Raw genomic sequence first — 24,209 nt, 5'->3', positions numbered from 1 at the left:
GCACTGAGGTCATGATTGTCATGTTGCACAGAGTGCTCTGCAACAGGGTATTATATGTTGCTAGTATGCACCCTCAATGTATGCTCCTTCACCCTATTTGATAACTTGGTGGTCGTTATACCAATGCAGAAGACCATTTTTACATAGCAGCTGGTACACAACATGTTCTCATAGGTGGTTCTCCCTTTGAGAGTATGTGTTTTTCCGGTTATAGGGCTGGTGTAAGTGGCAGTAGGATGGTGCATTGGGAAACTTTTACAGCAGGAATAATTACAGGTGTAAAAGCCAGAGGTATGGAAATGGGTTTAGAACAAGCATAGGGTCTGACCAGGGTACTCCCAGATTGAGAGTGGGGAGCACAAAAAGCTATTCTTGATGGGGTGCACAAATTATCATACAGAATGGACCTCATTTCAGTCTGCTTCTGAACAAATATGTTTGCCTTGAATGCCAAGGTTGTAGAGGAGGGAAAGTTTGACATGAAAATGGTAGCAGTTATCAAAATGTAAGCACTCTTGTTTCTTTGTTTGTAGGTTTAAGGAGAGCAGGAGTGTGTAGCTGAACCTTTGTGATTATGAAGTCAGCATCGTGGTAAGTAACATGAGGTCTTCATCTACACTACGTGGAAACTCTACAAATCACATTTAATTGTCTGGCAGAGGGTTCACTGAACCACCTTCACAATCATTTTCTATTACTCCATTCTTGAATAGCACGCAGAAAAAACAAACACCTAAGTCTTTCTGTTCAAGCTCTGATTTCCCTTATTTTATTATGATGATCATTTCTTTGTATTTCACTTAAATATTTTCACATTTGGAGGAGAAAGTTGTTGACTGAAATTTTGTGAGAAGATCTTGCCACAATGAGAAATGCCTTTGTTTTAATGATGTCCACCCCAAATCCTGCATCTTGTCCATGACACTCTCTACCATATTTCTCAGTAACACAAGACATTCTGCTCTTCTTTGTACTTTCTCGCTATGCTCCATTAATCCTGTCTGGTAAGGATTCCACACTGCACAGCAGTACTCTAAAAGAGGATGGACAAGCTTAGTGTAGGCCGTCTCTTTAGTAGATCTGTTGCATTTTCTACATGTCTTGCCAATAAATCGCTGTCTCTGGTTGACCTTCCCCACAACATTTTCTATGTGTTCTTTCCAATTCAAGTTGTTCGTAATTGTAATTCCTAGGAATTTAGCTGAATTTAAGGCCTTTATATATGATTGATTTATCATATAACCAAAGTTCAATGGATTACTTTAAGCACTCATGTGGATGGCCACACAATTTTCATTATTTAGAGTCAATTGCCAATTTTTGCACCATACAAATATCTTTTCTAAACATATGAAATTTAATTGGAAGAATGTATTTAGGGATTCCAAAGATTTCAACAGATCAGCCTCACCATGAGTGCATGTGGCAGAGGTATCATCAATGTATCTAAACCAAGCCAAAGGCTGAAGGCCTTTGGATCCCTTGAAAAGGCAGGCATTAGGAAGGAGTGATCTTGGTTCCCATGGCTGCACTCCTAATATGTTTGAATGTCTGCCCCGCAAGGGTGAAGTAGTTACTGGTAAGTACGAAAGTTGATTAAAGTGAGTAGGAAGGAAGACATGTTTAAAATCAGGTAGGCATTCATTGAGGTAATGTTCAGCACTCTCCTACCACAATCTACCAACTGGAAAGACATATACTATCAATGAGAGAGGGTCTTCTACATTGTTATGACTACAACCAAGTTATCAGTTAAGATTAAAGTGCATAGACAGAGGTTGTAAATTAGTAACACATGACATCCTGTTCCAGAGCATAAAATTCCACTCAACAACACGACAGTCTTGACCTCAGTGCCTGTTTCACCATATGTGCCAATTGGATTCCTCCTCCTGACATTAGTTCTCACAACTCTGCTGGTGAGAACTGACTTTACAACATGTGCTTATTTCTCATCACCCAACTGGCCTAATTTACATCCATTTCTACAGTCTCAGCATTTCTTTTAAATAACTGTTCCTTGCCTTCACTCACCATTATTTTTCTAATTTTTTTTTGTTTTCTGACCAGTCTGTTTTTCAGCACCCCCATTCTTGTCTAACGTGTATACTGCACTTAATTTCCATCTCTTTTTGACTCTATAATGATGTTTTTGAGTTATCTCTGTCTTGTTTATTCCCCTGTTTCCACATGTACGTTCTCATATTTCGAAATCTCATCCAGTGCAGGTACCTTCTCATCCTGTCCAGCATGTCTCCCATGACCTGGGGTTCTGTATAACTTTTCCTTAACTCTTCACATTTCCTAAACCTCACTACTCATTTTCCTTCATCCCTCTTCCTTTCCCTTCAACCCTTGAGTAAGATGAAAGAACAATTAGCTCCACAGGCTTGCGCATCTCCTGATACCAGTTGAAGAGTGATTTTTTTTACTTATTCGTATTATTTTTTCATCAAATATTTTGATGTGCTTAACACATCTCTATATATTTAATTTGTTCTTTTACTTTCTTGTATTCATAATAAAAATTCTTAAGTTTCATTCAGGGTGCTTCTCACATTCTGTTAAAATCCAAGAGCATCCTTTATGCCTCAAGTACTGTCCAAGTTGTAGAGTTTTTTACTATGTACAGTAAATAGTTGATCTGCAGTTTTGTTTTGTGGATAGTTTTTCCTAAATGGGTGTAGTACAAAGGTTTAGAATTATTGGAATGGTGTGGTCACACTGAAGGGCTTTTGTAATTAGCTGCGCTAGTAGCCTCTCCTCTAAAACATTAAAAGTGACCTTTTCAACACATGATGCAATAGTGTAACAGGTGACAAACCAATCTTTACACCTCTGTGTAAGCACTTACTGTAATTACCCTGTCTGTATCCATATCAAACAGTACAGCTTAAGTGATATTTTGCCAACTAAGTACAGTATCTATGTTAATTACAGTATCTATGCTAGATTAAGGAAAGGCAAACCTACATTTCTAGCATTTGTAGACTTACAGAAAGCTTTTGACAATGTTGACTGGAATACTCTCTTTCAAATTCTGAGGTGGCAGAGGTAAAATATAGGGGGCGAAAGGATATTTACAATTTGTATAGAAACCAAATGGCAGTTATAAGAGTTGAGGGGCATGAAAGGGAAGCAGTGGTTGGGAAGGGAGTGACACAGGGTTGTAGCCTCTCCCCGATGTTATTCAATCTGTATATTGAGCAAGCAGTGAAGGAAACAAAAGAAAAATTTGGCGTAGGTATTAAAATCCATGGAGAAGAAATAAAAACTTTGAGGTTCGCCGATGACATTGTAATTCTGTAAGAGACAGCAAAGGACTTGGAAGAGCAGTTGAACGGAATGGATAGTGTCTTGAAAGGAGGATATAAGATGAACATCAACGAAAGCAAAACGAGGATAATGGAATGTGGTCGAATTAAGACGGATGAGGCTGAGGGTATTGGATTAGGAAATGAGACACTTAAAGTAGTAAAGGAGTTCTGCTATTTGGTGAGCAAAATAACTGATGATGGTCGAAGTAGAGAGGATATTAAATGTAGACTGGCAATGGCAAGGAAAGCGTTTCTGAAGAAGAGAAATTTGTTAACATCGAGTATAAGTGTCAGGAAGTCGTTTCTGAAAGTATTTGTATGGAGTGTAGCCATGTATGGAAGGGAAACATGGACGATAAATAGTTTAGACAAGAAGAGAATAGAAGCTTTCGAAGTGTGGTGCTACAGAAGAATGCTGAAGATTAGATGGGTAAATCACATAACTAATGAGGAGGTGTTGAAGAGGATTGGGGAGAAGAGAAGTTTGTGGCACAACTTGACTAGAAGAAGGGATTGGTTAGTAGGACATGTTCTGAGGCATTAAGGGATCACCAATTTAGTATTGGAGGGCAGCGAATCGTAGAGGGAGACCAAGAGATGAATACACCAAGCAGATTCAGAAGGATGTAGGTTGCAGTAGGTACTGGGAGATGAAGAAGCTTGCACAGGATAGAGTAGCATGGAGAGCTGCATCAAACCAGTCTCAGGACTGAAGACCACAACAACAATGTTAGTTTTTACAAGAAAATGAAAATCAAAATGTACATTAACTTAATATTAGAAGACCCACTGAAACTACTATTAGTATCCAAAGAAGAAAACAATAAAATTCCACCTTTATAGAACATGATGATCACAAATGTAAAAAAAAAAAAAAAAAAAAAAAAAAAACATCAACAATATTATTAATATAAACAAACCTGTTCAAAATCTTCTCCAAAAAGAAGATTTAGCATACCTCTTTATTTCATTTTCTAGTCTTTTCATGTACTTTGGCTTCACATTAAGTTTCTGGAGGATATCATGTACAACTGATAGTTTTTTATCATTTTTGTCATTCTCTGTGACAGAACTTTCAGTAATTAGCAAAACTGAGTCACTATCTGGAACTGAAATATTCTCCTCAATTTCTGTGAGAGGTTTCTCATTCTTTCTCTCGTGTCTAACAACTTTGGATACTGAACGTATGAGACATGTAAGAAGTGGTTCACCATTATTTTCTTGATATGATTTGAATACTGCTTTTCCTGCACCTGAATCAGGAGCAAAACCTAGTGCTTCTAGTATATCCCACACACGGCGGTCCTGGAGTCTAGAGGCACTGGCATGCACTTCCCCACTCTTCTTGGTATCTAGTTTGTTTTTAGCTGCATCTTTAAGTGATGGAGAAAATTCTGGAAGATTTCGCAAAAGTGGCACTTCACTTGTGAAGACAGAAAGTGTGTAATGACACTCTTGCAGAAGCAAAAACTCTGCTACAAGTAAATTAATTGCTTGTATTTTAGGAGATGTGTTCTGATGCATACTATGGCCAGCTTGTGGAGCCAGTTGAGTCCCTTTTAGGGCAGCAATAATCAATTGTCGCATGTGTGCTCGAAGATCTGATAACAGTCCTTGTTCCTCAAACCTAAAAAAAATTAAAATCAAATAATCAGAAAATTATGACATGTAGTCATTAGTAACACAAACATGTCAGAGCAAAATAGATAATCAGATAATACTCAAACTAGGAGTTCCATTGACTGTGTGAAAACTATAAAAATAACTCCTCACACATTGGATAACAGGTTGCTTGATTTTAATGTGGAGATATCTTCATTTTTTTCTTTCTGCAGTTTAAATATATGAACACTTTTACACACAATAATAATATTTTGTTGTTATATCTGGTGAACATGCAAGTAGCACAGACAACAACTACCTATGGATGGAACTAAAAGGAATAGTTCTCACAATGGTATTGGTTGCCCCCAATCGCTTATAGATGTACGGAGTATGAATGTATCATCTCTACTTGAGAAGACTAAACGTCTCCAGTAAAAATCACAGGAAATTGATTTGTTCTTGTACAAAACATCATCAGTCCTTCATGGTGAAGTACATAGTGGTAAAATTAATATCACATGTTGGTCTGTGTTAAAATATTACACAAATCATCAGTTTTAATGAAAGACTGGCATGCAGCATCAGAAATCAGTTGAAAAACCTTTCCAACGATACCTCATTCATCCCTGAACAATTTCAATGTGTTGAGAAAAGGGATGTTAACTCGAGAAACAAAATATATATATATGTACATTGGATGTCTGCTTGTGTCTGTATATGTGTGGATGGATATGTGTGTGTGTGCGAGTGTATACCTGTCCTTTTTTCCCCCTAAGGTAAGTCTTTCCGCTCCCGGGATTGGAATGACTCCTTACCCTCTCCCTTAAAACCCACATCCTTTCGTCTTTCCCCTCAACAAACTGCAGGGACCAATTCCTGACTGGAAATGAAGAAAAAAAGGTTCTATGAATATGTGTCCAGAAATGCATTATTGTCATGGTAGAATGTACTGACGAATGTAATGCCTCTGACCACATGCTGTGTGTTCCTTGTGTCTTGCAGGCTGTGTGATTAACGCAGCATACTGCAAGCAGCAGAATGGTCCAGTATTTGCACTGGGAATAACATGAGATGGTGTTTGTGCACGGCCAAACAGATGAAAGTGGTCCCCCAAATCTGGTGTAAGCACAGTCCACCACTTCTCTGCATGTTCGTCTGTCTGAAAGGATTTATGATCACACAAACGCCCAAAAAGGACTTGAAATGTTGTGTGATGTGGTTGGTGTCTGTAATGGTACATGTTTCAGTATAGCCATGCTGCCTCTCGACCGTTTCCATCTGCTTGGCCATACGCTAAATTGATAACCAAACTGATAATCTGATATTCGTAACTGTAATCCACAAAGAAAATTACGCCATGTTTTTACAAATAACTGGAAAAAGATAAACAATGTATTTCTTGATTACTGTTTCTTTGAATTTTGGCAAAAATTAAGTAGTCATGCTAGATTTTCTTTTCTCGAGATTTTTTGAATGCTTTACACCTCTCTTTCTTTGATTCCTTCTTCTACTTTCATGATTTGTGCACCCTCAAGCAAACCCTAGGCCAACTTTTCTGCCTTTAAATAATGTTTTTCAAGTGCTTTCTTCAGTTTAGCTGAAGCCTGAGAGAGAAGTTTTCTTGTGCCTTATTAGATAGCTGGCATTCTTTTTTCTTTTCTTTAACGCCCCTGCCTCATAGTCAATTGATATTTTCATGCTTTTCTTCTAATCCAAGTTTTCTTTTCCTTTCTCACTCTTCCTTTTAAACAGCTTAATTTGCTTGTACTTGCTACTGTCTGTACCTAATAAGCTGCAAATTGGCTCTGAAAGGAAAGTGGGGGTATTGTCCTAAAGCATCTCTCACAGTCAGAACACTGTTTAAAAAATCTTTCAGTCATCACTGCCTTGTCTTCTCCTAATGGTGTTTCAAAATCAAATCTCTTCTCTCTATGTAAGAGAAGCCTAAGCTTTAAGAAGTTTTGAAACATCTGGATACTAACTCTAGGAGACGAGTATCTTTTTGAGATGGACTGCTGCCAGTAATTATCAACACTCTTGTTATCTAAAGTTGGATCATATTTTTCAAACTGTAAAACCTTCCATTCATCTAATAAGTAATCTTGCTGGATGTCAAATGGCAACATTTAACATGTCATTGCAGGTTCTGCTCTTTATTCTTTCTCTGGGATATAAGAACCTAAAACTTTTCAGTAGTGCACTTGATAAGCATGTCTTTTCCACCACATGTTAGCAAGATGTGATGTAATGTTTTTTGGCATTCTTTAGAAATCCCAATTTGTCACATCCTTCCAGTTTACTAAAGTCGTTCAGTGTTTTGCTTGCTAACAATGAGTAGTTCACATGGAAGCAGATAATGAGTAGTTCACAAGGAAGCAGATTATCCAGTGTAAAAGAGTTTATTATGAAGAATACTCTCAATTTTTCTCAAAGCAGAAACTTTTAAAACACGGGCCAAAAAGATTTAAGTATGTCTTCCATTTCTGTATGCAGCCTGTCAATCAAAGGTGTTTGGGTTTGAAAATGTTGCATAAATGACTCACCAGTTCTGCAGACAAAATAATAAAATGAATTTTTACTTTCAGGGGAGGTTTCTTTTAAAGATTTCACAATGGCACTGTACAATTTGGACTGAACAGTAGCAGAATTCTTTTTCAGAGGTATGTGGTTCAGAAATTAATACTAAATACCATAACACCATTCCAAAACTCTACTGGTTGAAGGTCCTAAAAGAAGCCACCTTGTGGTTAATCCACCTTGAGGTTGTATGCCTAAAAAACTGTGTGCAATGTTAAACTTAGACTGAATTCCTTCAAATTCTTCACAGTTAACAGGCCAACTATCAAAATGATGGTAAACATTGACCAGAAATTTGGGTGCTTCTTCCCCTAGACACCCCAAAGCCTTTACAAAGGCATTATACATTGTACGAATGTTACAAGTTCCAATGTTTGTAAGTTGACTGCCTCGAGTCTCCTGGACATAAAAGCCTAAACACTTTTTATTGGCATTAGCTGCGTCTGATCCCAGCTTAAGGAATTTATTTAGGGACATATTGACTTCAAAAAGTGCTTTACACAATATCTGATTTAATATTTCATCCTCTGATTTGCCCACAAAGGAAGTTCATGGGTGACACGTTATTATGCAACACTCACTCTCTGATAAAAATTTAATGTTTTTTTGTAATTCTTTTGTTAGTTTCATCAGAACAGTGTGTAATATCACGAACATGTTGCTTCTAACATATGTTACCAGACATACGGTGCCATTTCACCAGTTATTAGATGTCTCATTTTCTTAAGCGAAAGTTAAAACTGTTCAGGTACACTATAAGGGCACATCATCTTAAAAACATACCAAATATTATTTGACAAATCCACACAAGAACTGGAAATTACTGATTTCAATACCGGTACTCAAATCAATTTAGAAGTGGTTGTATCATCCTTTGTACTTAACATCTGCACTGTCGGCACATGTACTTGACTTGAAGGTTGTGTCTGATCAAAAGTTCTAAATGTAACTGATGTGGTCCATATTTAACTTCAAAGTTATGCTTTGCTAAAAGTGAGCGGTAAAAATTGCATGAAAACCTTGTGTCTCAAAATTAATAGAGCAAGTACACACACTGCAAAATAGTTCACTTTCATGAACTTTTTCCAACAAGCAGAGACTTTACTTTTCAAACTTTCTGACTTTTCAAGCCAGTCACTGAGGAATTTGCATTTTCCCCATCTCAAAAAGTTTTTTTTCCAAAATTGAACAGAGTATCACAGCAGCAGTCTGTTACTACAGCACATTAGAATCTGTAACAAAAATAAAAACAGCTGCAATAGAGGAATATTTGACACTAACGACAGTTGGGCAAAGTCTGTTTAAAAAAATCAAAAAGGAATGATGTACCTCAAATTTCAGAAGCCCCCAGGTTAGATTTTATCTACATTTCTCATTGGGGCATTCCAAAATGTCAAATGAATTAACATGGATATAGAAACTTGGAAACAAAAAAGACAGCAAAGGTGACAAAATTTCAAAAAGGTGTCAGTTATCTTTATATACCTGAAACTTTCTGGTCACTGACATAACTATTCACTTCAGTGCAAGCTTGTTCCTATATTATTCTCCCAGTTTGTGATTCAGGTTTTGCTTGTATATTTTTAACGATTTTTATGGCTTTGCATTTGATTTTCCCCTCAGTGTGTCCTTTCAGATTTGTGTGTGGCTAACCATCATCCACTGTCTTTTTTTGGTCACATGGCATTTTCCAGAGAAACCGCACAGCGGCACTCCCCAACATTGGGCAGTGTGTTACAAAAGTGATGACAAGGTTCTACCTCACCTGTGAAATAGCTCATAATGATGGACCAACAGTTTACAGAGCTTTGAAAACATCAAATAATGCTGCAGGAACAACAGCAGGAAGGTTGTGGTTGCAACAACTGATTAATTAGAATACAGAGCTGATCTGAAACGTCGGTGTGCAGCCTGCAGGACGGGTGCCTTTGGGGCAACCTTCGCCTCCACCCTTGCCATTTCTTTTGTTTGACAACACTGTAGAGCCATGAGAAAACTACTTCATAGATTTATGCTTTATTGCAAGGTAACAAACATATCATATCCTGTAGAAAAGGGCACTCTGTTATGTAATAGTAGTAGTAGTAGTTAGTAGTAGTAGTAGCCTTTACAAAAAATGTACAGAAACTGCGTCCGCACACAACGCCCTGAAGCACTGGAATTTACTGAACTGTGCAGTCTCATGAGTGCGCACTTCTACCATCAAACTCATATTATGGCAATGGAGTTTCAGTTTAACCAATACAGGAAGCACAGTGATCAGTCTTATGCATCTTAGATAGCAGAAAGACTTCGGCTGTGTGAATGTGTGAATTGTTGGGTCATATGTTGATTCTTTAATCAGGGACATATTTGTTACAGTAGCACCAGACAAGGAGGTCCAGACTAGAGCTCTGGACTCATTACACTCCAAATTAAGCACAATCGCAAATATTTCCACACTGTTTGAAGTGTCGGCTGCAGCTCAAAATATGTTTTCAGATAGTTGTCAAATAGCTCAACCCTCTGCTGCGTTCCAGCAAGTCAAGTCTGCCAGACAACATTCAGGTTGTGTGTGCTGCACAATGAAACACTTCCTGCTCCCAAGTAGATTTCAATGGACGGAACCTAGTCAGGTGTCTTGACATATATCACATTCTTAAGAAGGTTCCCCCTCAGCATTGGGTTCACCTCCATTAATGCTTAAGTCTTGTCGAGACTGTTGGATGTGCCACGAGCGTCACCAGTGTCCACATGTTTTCGACGCACGTGCAGGCACTTAGCAGTGTGACTGGGAAAGAAAACAGCACTGCAGACCAATGTGCCAGTATTTGCCAATACACTGTGGGCAACTAAACCTGGCTAAGTGTTGATGTGCACCTTAAATCCAGTCTTGGCAGAACCTGGGCAAGAGCCTACTAAAGTCCTGAGCGAATTGGATATCAATAGTGTTAAGAGCCAATTCCATGTGGATATAAGAGCTATAGTTTCAGTGATTTATCAAGAAACCTATCACAGAGAAGGGTGTTAGGGTAGTCCACGTAGTGTGCAAAGCCACTGCACCAGGGTGGCATAGTGGTCAGCGCATCTGCCTAGTGAGCAGGAGACCCAGGTTCTAATCTCAGCTGTAGTACAAATTTTCATTCGTCACTTCAGATGTTTGACACTTTGACACTTGAGAAGGTCTCTGGAACCACATAAGGTCTGTTCAAAAAATTCTAGAACTTAGTCCACAAAATTTTTCTGTGCTTAGCTTTTACTTATTGTGCATGGTCTCCTTTGAAATACTCTCCTCCACAACTGATACACCACTCCCAATGTCATTTTCACTTTCAGAAGCAGTCTTCGTAGGCCTCTTGCTGGACCACGCAAAGCGGTGTCTGCGAATTTTTTTGAATCATGTCTATCAGTGCAAATCTTTGTCCTTTCAATGGGCTTTCCAACTTTGGAAATAAAAGAAAGTTCACAGGGAACAGGTCTGGATAGTACAGAGGATGACGCAGCACACTGACTTCATTTATTAAACAACAGACACACACCAACAGGGATGATTGTACGGTTGCATTATCATGATGGAAGAGCCATGAATTGTCTCACCACATTTCAGGCCGTTTCCGTCTCATATTTTATCTCAGGCATTGCAGCATATCCGAGTAGTACCATCAATTAACAGTTTGTCCCTGTGACACAAAGTTCATTGACATTCCTGACCTCAGCGTCATCAGTAGAAGTCAAAAGGCATCCTGAACGAGGGTCATCTTTAACTTCTGTCCAGCCATTTTTAAACTCTGTGAACCATTCGTAATACCGAATACAACTTAAGCACTCATCATCACAGGCTTCCTGCATCATCTGTTGTGTCTCTGTAAAGGTTTTCTTGAGTTTCACACAAAATTTGATGCTGATGCATTGCTCCTCTAACTCCGCCATCTCAAAATTCACAAACTATACAACACAATGTTCTAGTTAATACAGCACTGAACAATAACTAACAGATATACACAATAAAAATTGCAGCAGTTATGCATTAAGCATAGGCATGTGCAGGGATGCCAGCTGTACTTCGCTCCAACACGTAACTAGCGCGAAATTACGAATGTTCGGGAATTTTTTGAACAGACCTCATACTGTGTCATTTGAATAAAGCACCTATCAGTGTTTGGGCACGCCATCTGTAACTGCTGCAGCAGCAAGTCATTTCATATTGTTGCAGAAGAAACTGAGTAGCACAGTCACTGTAGTGTAGTGGTTATGGTACTGGATGTTGCATGGAGAGTTGTGAGTTCAAAACTCACCTGAGCTGTAAAATTTTGATTTCTATATCCCGTTCAAGTACATTCTAGAAGTATCCACAAAAGTCAAGAATCACTGTACAGGAATCTTTTGTAACTGTATATATACCGTATGTGTTCTGGCCGGAGGCAGTTCGCACTGTACTCTTGTATGTGCAAGTGCTGAATAAACCTTCATTAAGTGAAGTTAGTGTTCATCGTTCATCTAATTACACCTTCTTCTGCATGTCATTATTCTGGAGGAGATGCTAGGTATTGGAATTTGTGATAGTGCACATTATCGATGACACAGTGACTCCCATCAGGCCACGACAGAGCCGCCGTTTACGTGGCGAGAAACTCGAGTTTGAGCCATATTCAACAGATTGCAACCTATTGGAGACAGAGGAAGAAGAGGATGTTATGATGACAGCAACTGTGAGCCACCACATGACACATCCTTCCGGGTTCTCTGGTGACGATGGCCAAGATCCAAACAAGTCGCTGAAGGTATATGAGCGTATGTGTTGTGGTCATCAGTCCTGAGACTGGTTTGATGCAGCTCTCCATGCTACTCTATCCTGTGCAAGCTTCTTTATCTCCCAGTAGCTACTGAAACCTACATCCTTCTGAATCTTGGTCTCCCTCTACGATTTTTACCCTCCACGGTGCCCTCCAATGCTAAATTTGTGATCCCTTGATGCCTCAAAACATGTCCTACCAACCGATCCCTTCTTCTAGTCAAGTTGTGCCACAAACTTCTCTTCTCCCCAATCCTATTCAATGAGCGTATAGCCAAATTTAACAAAAGGGATGACACTGTGTGTTTGGCTAACATATTTTTCTACTTGGAGGGCACTGCCAAGCAATGTTATGAGAACAAGGAGAAGTTCATAAGCTGGGAAGCGTTCCAGGCGGAACTGCGCAAGTATTTCGGTGACACATAATGCCAGAAGTGCGAGGCTGAAGATAAATTAAAGTGTAGGGCACAGCATCCAGGAGAAATGACAGCATCCTACATTCAAGACGTCTTGGAGATGTGTAAACAAGTGGATCCTAGAATGAAGGAAGAAGATAAGGTTGCACATCTCACGAAGCGTGTTGCTGAGGACATATATCAAGCCCTACTCCTGAAGAAGGAGGTTTCGACAGCAGACGACTTCATAAAATGGTGCCATTATATTGAGACAATGCATCAAAAAAGAATTACATGCAAGAAGTTTGAACGGCTTCCAAATGTCATATCGATGTCTTTGATGGAGGAAGGAACTGATTTCACAAGTGTTTTTCGTTAGATAGTGAGAGAGGAAGTTCAGAAGGCACTTGGAATGCACGGCGAGCAAAAACCCGAGGCACTTCGAGAGGTCATAAGGGAGGAAGTGGAACACACATTGAACCCAATCTCTCATCCTTCAATTTCCTTTAAAACAGTAAAAAAGTCAAGACCCATGCAAAGTTACTTTCCTAGAATGCCGCATGAGGAACCTGTTTGGGCACCAAGGAAGACTGATGTCTGGAGGACTCAGTACAACCAACCAGTATGTTTCCACTGTGGACAACTGGGACATGTGGTGCGCTATTGTCATGAAAGGCGATGGATATTTGATGACACCTGCACCAGAAGACAGCAGACCAATCTTAGCTGACGCCAATTCCGGGACGATGAAGATGAACAAGAAGATATGGGTGCAGGATGACGCAGGTTACCATTGCCGCAAGCTAGCCATTGGAGAGAATGCTCCCCAACATGCCGATCAAGGTCTCCATCACATGACGACTGCCTACCACCCACAAACTAATGGGCTTACTGAATGCCTTAATAAGACTTTGGCTGACATGCTATCAATGTTCGTCAATGTTGAGCAGAGCAACTGGGATGAGGTACTACCTTTCGTGACGCTTACCTACAACACTGCCAAACAAGACACCACAGGATTTATGCCATTTTTCCTGGTGCATGGGAGTGAGGCAACGACAACAATGGACACTGTGTTTCCGTTGCATCCTGATGACGTGGATGATGACTACATCAGCCACATGTTAACCAGAGCTCAGGAAGCTAGCTCGGCAGTTAGCTCGACTCCGCACGCTGCAGGCTCAAGAAAACAATTGCTGCAGGTATGACTTGAGCCACCGCCCTGTTGTCTACCAGCCTGGTGACCTCGTCTGGATCTTCACTCCTGTTTGGAAGGTTGGTCACTCTGAGAAGCTCCTCAGGAGCTACTTTGGACCTTATAAGGTTGTAAAACAGTTGTCTGATAATACTTACGAAGTTGAAGATTTTGACCCCGACACAAGACGATGAAAGATCAGAGATACGGTCCACGTCCTTCGAATGAAGCCCTGTAAGGATCCTGGAACCCAGGGTAAATTCGAAGCTCCAGTGAAAGGCAACAAGCGGAAAGGTGATGAAGAGCATAGCGGCAAGGGAAGTTCTAAGGAGATCACCGCCAGGGCGAACATCAGTTATCGGGAGTCGGAGTATGCAGGACCGATGACTCGTTCACGAATTAGAGGACGTAATACCGAGATGCTGTTCTCTTAAGGAGGGAGCAATGTGGCAGAAGAAGCTGAGTAGCACAGTCACTAGTGAAATGGTTATGATACTAGACTGTTGCATGGAGGGTCCATGAGTTCAGAACTCACCTGAACTGTAATATTTTAATTTCTATATTCCGTTGAAGTACATTCTAGAAGTATCCATAAATGTCAAGAATCATTGTACTGGAATGTTCTGTAACTGTATATATACCATATATGTTCTGCCCAGAGGCAGTTCGCTCCGCTGAATAAACCTTCGTTAAGTGAAGTTAGTGTTCGTCATCCATCTAATTACACCTTCTTCTACGTGAAATTATATTCAGCAACAGATCCCTTTGTGAGGGCAAATCACTGTATGGGAAAAATACAAGAATGTTGAATGGCAAATCACTTTGTTGGTCATAAGCTTGCCATCAGCTATAAATATTTTTGGTTTAGATGCATTCGCCGCATCTGGTTTCCAGGTACTGTATAAGGTGAACCTGGTAGCCAGCTCAGTATTGTTCCAGGATTTAGAATCATCATTAGAGATTTACAAGAAGTTATTTCAATGAACTTTGGGCCATGCCAAAAAGTATGAAGTGCATATTTCACTAAAACAGTCCACTGTGCCTAAGTTTTGTCGTGCATGGCCACTTTCATTCGCACGGCATGATGCAGTAAAGGCAGAGTTAGACAGGTTATCGGACTTGAGGGGTGATTGTGTCGATCACAGCTAGTCAGCAGTTACTCCCATGTTCATCATGAGGAAAGCATCGAGTCCATCAGAATTTGTAGTGATTTTAAGGCCATGATTATCATTCAAAGTAAGATTAATTTCAAAATTTCCCAGCGAATTGAGCTCTCGATGGAAATTTGGGGCTTGCAGCTGGTTATTGTTAACTACACTCCATGATATTTTGTGTGGGTGTCTACCAGTCATCCTCAGGAGAGCCATCAAAGACTGACGAAAACATCCTCGCTTCCACATTATATAGTGTGCTGTGAGTATTCCACACATGCATTAAAATCATGCTGACAGACAGACCACACTACCCAGCAGCAACACCCTTACTGGTAGAACTGCAAAACTCAGCTGTCCTCTGCAATGGGCAAGCAGGCTAGAAAATCGATGGATTGATGTTAAGTATAGTGGTTGTTGGTGAAATGCAAGATAAGAACATTCTATGTTAGTGTTTGTTGTCCAGGAGGGAAATCATAAGGAGGAAAATAGTGAGGGGAAACTTTAGGATATCTGTTAGATGGATTACTGGATGACTTGTAGATGCTGGCTTTCTCCTTCATGCCTTCTTGCAGGTGTTCTTGTGAACTTCCATAAAAATTGTTTATTCTAAAGCCAGCAGCACAAGATATGATCTTTTGATACAATTTATATTAACATTACGAGTATTGAATTACGTGTTTAAAGAACAAGTCCACAACGAGAGCCGTATCAAAAAATCAGAATCCCTTCACTGAGCATTGTTTTTAACCATACTTTAAGCAACACTTGACCACCAAAAAGGAAAAGTGTGAAAACTTGCAGAATCATTAAGAATGGCTATCAGTATGATGAAGGTCAACATTGTCTTCAAGAAGGATGTTGTTAATGAGGAATGCTGATGGTCATTTCTGAAGATGTAGTGACTGTCTGTAAACTACACAACACTGGTAAAAAAGCAGCTTGTATTGAAACTACAGGTTTATTTTGCAGAAATGCAAGAAGGCTCAGCAGTTCAGTGAGCTTTAGTTTACAGTAGTCATATTATGGCTGGACTAGAAGACTGGATTTCTCTCAAGGCTTTCAAATTAGTGAAAATATCCAGGAGAAACTGAAATTCTAATAGCTTCAGTCTAGCTGCCTCCAATAGCTTCAATGCTTTGGAGACTGGACATAAGCATCAAGACATCCAAGATCATTCAGATGCAGCCCCAAAGGTCTAGGGAAGAATTTTTTTTAAGAAGTCCAAGAAAGTGTTATTGTTAGGTAGTAGTCATTGCAGGTGAAATACGAAATTGGTACAGAACTCTCTGGGATGTGATTATCAGCTAAATAGTATTTTTGAGGGAATGTAGAGCTCAGCACATCACCTTCAATTTAGGCCCTTTGCAGAGGAATATTGGATGTAAAGATCATCTAAAGATAATGGGAATCATACAAATCAGGATGAGATCAGGCACATTGATGAAAGTGTTCCTTACACTAATGTGAAGATTGTGCCACTCTTTGAGTGGTACGATAAGCACTAGATGAAACACCCTGTGAAATGTGTTAAGACATTCACTCAAAAACCTATTGCATGTGAATTGTACATTTTGTTTCTACCACTACAAGCCTGTCAAATGTAAGACTGTGAATGAGTTTTTTTCCCTCTTATCAGCTCCTGAACGTGTGTCTTTATCAAGGATACTAGGAAAGAATATTATACTGTCTTGGGACTGGGTGTAATTTCATCTGTTAGTTATAAGTTGCATTTAAGGAACACTCTATCCATGCATTTGGATTCAACCATTTGGGTTGACCAGGTAGGATGGTCCAGGGTTTGCTTTCTCACCCACTGTCTCTTCATGGGTTCCATGCTTTCTGTCATAACCAGGTTGGCCCTTTGAGGACTTCTGGTGGCACATGCACGTTGATCTGTATGGAAATTGTTAGTACATGGATCGCTGTTTGGGTCCACTCCGATTTGATATCTCTATCTCCATCCTGACAGGGCACCTACATTTGCTGTCCTAACAACCCACTTTCAGCTCACCCTCCCTCCTCTCCTCCTCATTGGGAATTTTAGTGCCTGACACCCTTTGTGGGGCACTGCCTCTTCATCTAGTTGGGGGCTCCACATTGACTGATTTCCTGTGGAATACGAGCTGTGCCTTCTTAATGATGGTTCCCCTGCTCATTTTAATGCTGCATATGACACTTTCTCTCCCACTGATCTTTCACTGTCTTCCCCTCCCCTTCTTCCTTCCTTATACTGGTCGCCACATGATGACCTTGACAGGGACCACTTTCCATTGATTCTCATTTCCTTCCCGCCTCCAAATGACAGGGTTTCCCCACTGCACATTCCATTGTGCTAATTAGCCTCTATATACCTCCCAGGTCATTTTTCCACCTTCTTTCCCAGGTTATGTGAATGAAGGCATCCACAATCTGTACAATGAGATAATCCGCATTGCCATTCTGCACTTGATGGGCCCCATTCATCATCAGCAAGTTCTGTGGTGGAGCACAGCCAATGCCATCGCTATCCGTGATCGTCATCATGCCTTGCCTTCCGTAGTTCTACAGACACATTAGAAAGGTGCTCTGAAAGCAAAGTGAGCTTCACTGAAGAAACAAAGTGCCAGAGTCCGAAGTTCTCCTGGAAAGTAGAGAAGCTCACATAATACTAGGTATGGAACAATGAATGAGTCCTGAAATTGATAGCAGTGAGACTTTTGGGGAAAATTTAAGTGTATATTGAAAGGATAGGCTAATAGGAAGTGGAGCTGGTGCATTTGTCACAGTAGACAAGAAACTTAAATCCACAGAGATAGAAACTAAAGTTGCAAGCGAGATTGTCTGGACAAGACTCAGTATCAAGGGTGGGCGTAAAATGATAATTAGATCCTTCCTGTCACTCACCAGACTCATCTTCTAATGTAACCAAAAACTTATTTGACCTCTTTGAGGATATCCACATCAAATCTAGTACCAGTGATCATGACACAGTTGTGGCAACAATGATTATCAAAGTACAAAAGATGACTAAAACAAAAACAAAGAAGCTGTAACTTACCAAACGAGAAAGCGTTGGTATGTTGATAGAGACAATAAAAAACACACAAACACACACACAAATTTCAAGCTTTCGCAACCCAAGGTTGCTTCATCAGGGAAGAGGGAAGGAGAGGGTTATCTGGATACTTCCCACTGACACCAACCTATCAGAACTCCGGAGATGGGAACTTGCCCTTCAATATATTCTCTCTTCCCGTTACCCACCAGGCCTCAACCTCCACTAATTTCAAGTTGCCGCCTGTCATTCAACAACATCTTTGCCTCTGTACTTCCGCCTTGACTGACATCTCTGCCCAACCTCTTTGCATTTACATATGTCTGCCTGTGTCTGTATATTATATGTGCTGATGGATATGTGTGTGTGCGCGCGCGAGTGTATACCTGTCCTTTTTTCCCCCTAAGGTAAGTCTCTCCACTCCTGGGATTGGAATGACTCCTTACCCTCTTCCCTAAAACCCACATCCTTTCGACTTTCCCTCTCCTTCCCTCTTTCCTGATGAAGCAACCTTGGGTTGTGAAAGCTTGAAATTTGTGTGTGTGTTTTTTATTGTCTCTATCAACATACCAACGCTTTCTCGTTTGGTAAGTTACAGCATCTTTGTTTTTATATATATATTTTTCCCACGTGGAAAATATATATAAAAAATAGAGGGAAACATTCCACGTGGGAAAAATTACATATAAAAATAAAGATGAGGTGACTTACCGAACGAAAGCGCTGGCAGGTCGATAGACACACAAACAAACACAAACATACACACAAAATTCTAGCTTTCGCAACCAACGGTTGCCTCATCAGGAAATGAGGCAACCGTTGGTTGCGAAAGCTAGAATTTTGTGTGTATGTTTGTGTTTGTTTGTGTGTCTATCGACCTGCCAGCGCTTTCGTTCGGTAAGTCACCTCATCTTTATTTTTTTATATAATAGAGGGAAACATTCCACGTAGGAAAAATATATCTAAAAACAAAGATGATGTGACTTACCAAATGAAAGTGCTGGCAGGTCGACAGACACACAAACAAACACAAACATACACACAAAATTCAAGCTTCACAACAAACTGTTGCCTCATCAGGAAAGAAGGAAGGAGAGGGAAAGACGAAAGGATGTGGGTTTTAAGGGAGAGGGTAAGGAGTCATTCCAATCCCGGGAGCGGAAAGACTTACCTTAGGGGGGAAAAAAGGAAAAAAGGACGGGTATACACTCGCACACACACACATATCCATCCACACATATACAGACACAAGCAGACGTATTTAAAGACCACCCTGTATGTATATATATATATATATATATACACACACACACACACACACACACAGGGTGTTTCAAAAATGATCGGTATATTTGAAACGGCAATAAAAACTAAACGAGCAGCGATAGAAATACACCGTTTGTTGCAATATGCTTGGGACAACAGTACATTTTCAGGCAAACAAACTTTCGAAATTACAGTAGTTACAATTTTCAACAACAGATGGCGCTGCAAGTGATGTGAAAGATATAGAAGACAACGCAGTCTGTGGGTGCGCCATTCTGTACGTCGTCTTTCTGCTGTAAGCGTGTGCTGTTCACAACGTGCAAGTGTGCTGTAGACAACATGGTTTATTCCTTAGAACAGAGGATTTTTCTGGTGTTGGAATTCCACCGCCTAGAACACAGTGTTGTTGCAACAAGACGAAGTTTTCAACGGAGGTTTAATGTAACCAAAGGACCGAAAAGCGATACAATAAAGGATCTGTTTGAAAAATTTCAACGGACTGGGAACGTGACGGATGAACGTGCTGGAAAGGTAGGGCGACCGCGTACGGCAACCACAGAGGGCAACGCGCAGCTAGTGCAGCAGGTGATCCAACAGTGGCCTCGGGTTTCCGTTCGCCGTGTTGCAGCTACAGTCCAAATGATGCCAACGTCCACGTATCATCTCATGCGCCAGAGTTTACACCTCTATCCATACAAAATTCAAACGCGGCAACCCCTCAGCGCCGCTACCATTGCTGCACGAGAGACATTCGCTAACGATATAGTGCACAGGATTGGTGACGGCGATATGCATGTGGGCAGCATTTGGTTTACTGACGAAGCTTATTTTTACCTGGACGGCTTCGTCAATAAACAGAACTGGCGCATATGGGGAACCGAAAAGCCCCATGTTGCAGTCCCATCGTCCCTGCATCCTCAAAAAGTACTGGTCTGGGCCGCCATTTCTTCCAAAGGAATAATTGGCCCATTTTTCAGATCCGAAACGATTACTGCATCACGCTATCTGGACATTCTTCGTGAATTTGTGGCGGTACAAACTGCCTTAGACGACACTGCGAACACCTCATGGTTTATGCAAGATGGTGCCCGGCCACATCGCACGGCCAACATCTTTAATTTCCTGAATGAATATTTTGATGATCGTGTGATTGCTTTAGGCTATCCGAAACATACAGGAGGCAGCGTGGATTGGCCTCCCTATTCGCCAGACATGAACCCCTGTGACTTCTTTCTGTGGGGACACTTAAAAGACCAGGTGTACCGCCAGAATCCAGAAACAATTGAACAGCTGAAGCAGTACATCTCATCTGCATGTGAAGCCATTCCGCCAGACACGTTGTCAAAGGTTTCGGGTAATTTCATTCAGAGACTACGCCATATTATTGCTACGCATGGTGGATATGTGGAAAATATCGTACTATAGAGTTTCCCAGACCGCAGCACCATCTGTTGTTGAAAATTGTAACTACTGTAATTTCGAAAGTTTGTCTGCCTGAAAATGTACTGTTGTCCCAAGCATATTGCAACAAACTGTGTATTTCTATCGCTGCTCGTTTAGTTTTTATTGCCGTTTCAAATATACCGGTCATTTCTGAAACACCCTGTATATATATATAACCCGGACGGTGTAACACTGTGCCAAGATGTGCTGGCCGTGCACCAAGGCATGTTTGGCCACAGGGTGATCCTCATTACCAACAAACACTGTCTGCCTGTGTCCATTCATGCGAATGGACAGTTTGTTGCTGGTCATTCCCACATAGAATGCGTCACAGTGTAGGCAGGTCAGTTGGTAGATCACGTGGGTGCTTTCACACGTGGCTCTGCCTTTGATCGTGTACACCCTCCGGGTTACAGGACTGGAGTAGGTGGTGGTGGGAGGGTGCATGGGACAGGTTTTACACCGGGGGCGGTTACAAGGGTAGGAGCCAGAGGGTAGGGAAGGTGGTTTGGGGATTTCATAGGGATGAACTAAGAGGTTACGAAGGTTAGGTGGATGGCGGAAAGACACTCTTGGTGGAGTGGGGAGGATTTCATGAAGGATGGATCTCATTTCAGGGCAGGATTTGAGGAAGTCGTATCCCTGCTGGAGAGCCACATTCAGAATCTGATCCAGTCCCGGAAAGTATCCTGTCACAAGTGGGGCACTTTTGTGGTTCTCCTGTGCGAGGTTCTGGGTTTGAGAGGATGAGGAAGTGGCTCTGGTTATTTGCTTCTGTACCAGGTTGGAAGGGTAGTTGCGGGATGTGAAAGCTGTTGTCAGGTTGTTGGTGTAATGCTTCAGGGATTCCGGACTGGAGCAGATTCGTTTGCCACGAAGACCTAGGCTGTAGGGAAGGGATCGTTTGATGTGGAATGGGTGGCAGCTGTCGTAATGGAGGTACTGTTGCTTGTTGGTGGGTTTGATGTGGACGGACGTGTGAAGCTGGCCATTGGACAGGTGGAGGTCAAAATCAAGGAAAGTGGCATGGGATTTGGAGTAGGACCAGGTGAATCTGATGGAACCAAAGGAGTTGAGGTTGGAGAGGAAATTCTGGAGTTCTTCTTCACTGTGAGTCCAGATCATGAAGATGTCATCAATAAATCTGTACCAAACTTTGGGTTGGCAGGCCTGGGTAACCAAGAAGGCTTCCTCTAAGCGACCCATGAATAGGTTGGCGTACGAAGGGGCCATCCTGGTACCCATGGCTGTTCCCTTTAATTGTTGGTATGTCTGGCCTTCGAAAGTGAAGAAGTTGTGGGTCAGGATGAAGCTGGCTAGGTAATGAAGAAAGAGGTTTTAGGTAGGGTGGCATATCCATCCACACATATACAGACACAAGCAGACATATTTCATGCTCGTGTCTGTATATGTGTGGATGGATATGTGTGTGTGTGCGAGTGTATACCCGTCCTTTTTCCCCCTAAGGTAAGTCTTTCCGCTCCCGGGATTGGAATGACTCCTTACCCTCTCCCTTAAAACCCACATCCTTTCGTCTTTCCCTCTCCTTCCTTCTTTCCTGATGAGGCAACAGTTTGTTGCGAAAGCTTGAATTTTGTCTGTATGTTTGTGTTTGTTTGTGTGTCTGTCGACCTGCCAGCACTTTCATTTGGTAAGAGTCACATCATCTTTGTTTTTAGATATATTTTTCCTACGTGGAATGTTTCCCTAATGATGAATTGTCAGCAAAGGGCAGGAGCATGTAAAGGAACTCTGGCTCAAGTTTAAAAAAAATAGTTGACCATGCTCCAAATTGATATGTTCCCAGTAGAACAATTCATATTGGGAGGGACCCTCCATGCTACACAGTCTCTGTTAAGAAACTTCTAACAAAACAAGAATACTGCATAAGATATGTAACACAAAGAACAGGACTATTGGTAGAACAATGTTGAATGAAAGACATTTGGCTGTCAGGGGAGCAATGCGTGAAGCATTCTGTGACTACTGTAGCAGAATATTGTCAAATGATGTTTCACAAAATGCAAAGAAATTCTGGTCATATGTAAAGGCTGTAGGTGGCACCAAAGTTAGTGTCCAGTACCTAGTGAATGAGACAGGAACTGAAACTGAGGACAGCAAAGCAAAATCTGAAATGCTTAACTCTGTCTTCAAATGATCCTTTACAAAGGAAAACCTGGTATAATTGCCCCAACTTAATCCTCATACCATTGAAAAGGTGAGAGAAATGAGTATTAGTGTCAGTGGTGTTGAGAAACAGGTGAAATCATTAAAACTGAACAAACCTCCAGGTCTCATTGAAAGCCCTTCAGTGTCTACATTGAATTTGCAGCTGAGTTAGTCTCTCTTAAAAATATAATCTATTGTAGACCCCTTGAACAAAAAAAAAATGTGCCCAGTAGTTGGAAGGCAGCACAGGTCATACCCATCTACAAGAAGGATAGTAGAAGTCATCCACAAAACTTACAGCCCAGTACCTTTGGCATCGATTTGTTGTAGAATCTTAGAACATATTCTGAGCTCAAACATATTGAGGTTTCTTGAACAGAATGACTTGCTTCATGCCTACCAGCACTGATTCTGAAAACATTGATCATGTGAAAACCAACTCGCACTTTTTTGACACGGCGTACTCATAGCTTTGGTTCAAGGCAGTCAGGTAGATGCAATATTACTTGATTTCCAAAAAGCATTTGACTCAGTACCACACCTACTGTACATTTATTGTCAAAAGTTTGATCATATTGGGTATCAAGTGAAAACTGTGACTGGATCGAGGACTTTTTGGTGGGGAGGACACAGCATGTTATCTTGGATGGAGAGTAATTCTCAGACGTAGAAGTAACTTCGGGTATGCCCAGGGAAGTGTGTTGGGATCCTTGCTGTTCATGTTTGATATTAATGAGCTTCCAGATCACATTAATAGTAAAATCAAGCTTTTTACAAAAGATCTATCATGAAGTACTATCCGAAAGAAGGTGCATAAATATTCAGTCAGATTTTGATACGGTTTCAAAGTGGCGCAAAGACTGGCAACTTGGTTTAGATGATCAAAAATGTAAAATTGTGCATTTTACAAAATGACAAAAAAAAAATAATTGTACGAGGTGTGGCTAGAAAAAAACCGGACTAGTACTGGTGAAACAATAAAACGAATGCAATAAGGCTGAAAGTCGCGTGGCCTGTCACGTAACTCTCGCTCCGCCTACTGCTCGAGTTTCATCTGCCTCCTGCACTCAGTCTGCCCGTGGCGTCTGTTTTAAGTAGTTGACGTTTTGTCTGTGCGTCGGAAAATGTTGAGTGTACAGAAAGAACAGCGTGTTAACATCAAATTTTGTTTCAAACTAGGAAAATCTGCAAGTGAAACGTTTGTAATGTTACAACAAGTGTACGGTGATGATTGTTTATCGCGAAAACAAGTGTTTGAGTGCTTTAAACGATTTAAAGATGGC

At 40.9% G+C, this 24,209-nt stretch overlaps 1 protein-coding gene across 2 annotated transcripts in view; it reads right to left on the bottom strand.

Moving 5' to 3' along the window:
* The window catches only part of LOC126412671 (uncharacterized), a 127,601-nt gene that overhangs the window by 71,052 nt on the left and 32,340 nt on the right, over window positions 1-24,209 (bottom strand). For both annotated transcript variants that reach the window (XM_050082374.1, XM_050082375.1), the window contains exon 2: window positions 4,276-4,944. In XM_050082374.1, coding sequence (XP_049938331.1) covers window positions 4,276-4,944 — 669 coding nt within the window. The remainder of the gene's footprint in view (window positions 1-4,275; window positions 4,945-24,209) is intronic.

Source organism: Schistocerca serialis, chromosome 7, assembly GCF_023864345.2.
Source record: "Schistocerca serialis cubense isolate TAMUIC-IGC-003099 chromosome 7, iqSchSeri2.2, whole genome shotgun sequence".
NCBI classification, from domain to species: domain Eukaryota; kingdom Metazoa; phylum Arthropoda; class Insecta; order Orthoptera; family Acrididae; genus Schistocerca; species Schistocerca serialis.
This window is presented reverse-complemented; position numbering and strand designations above follow the sequence as displayed.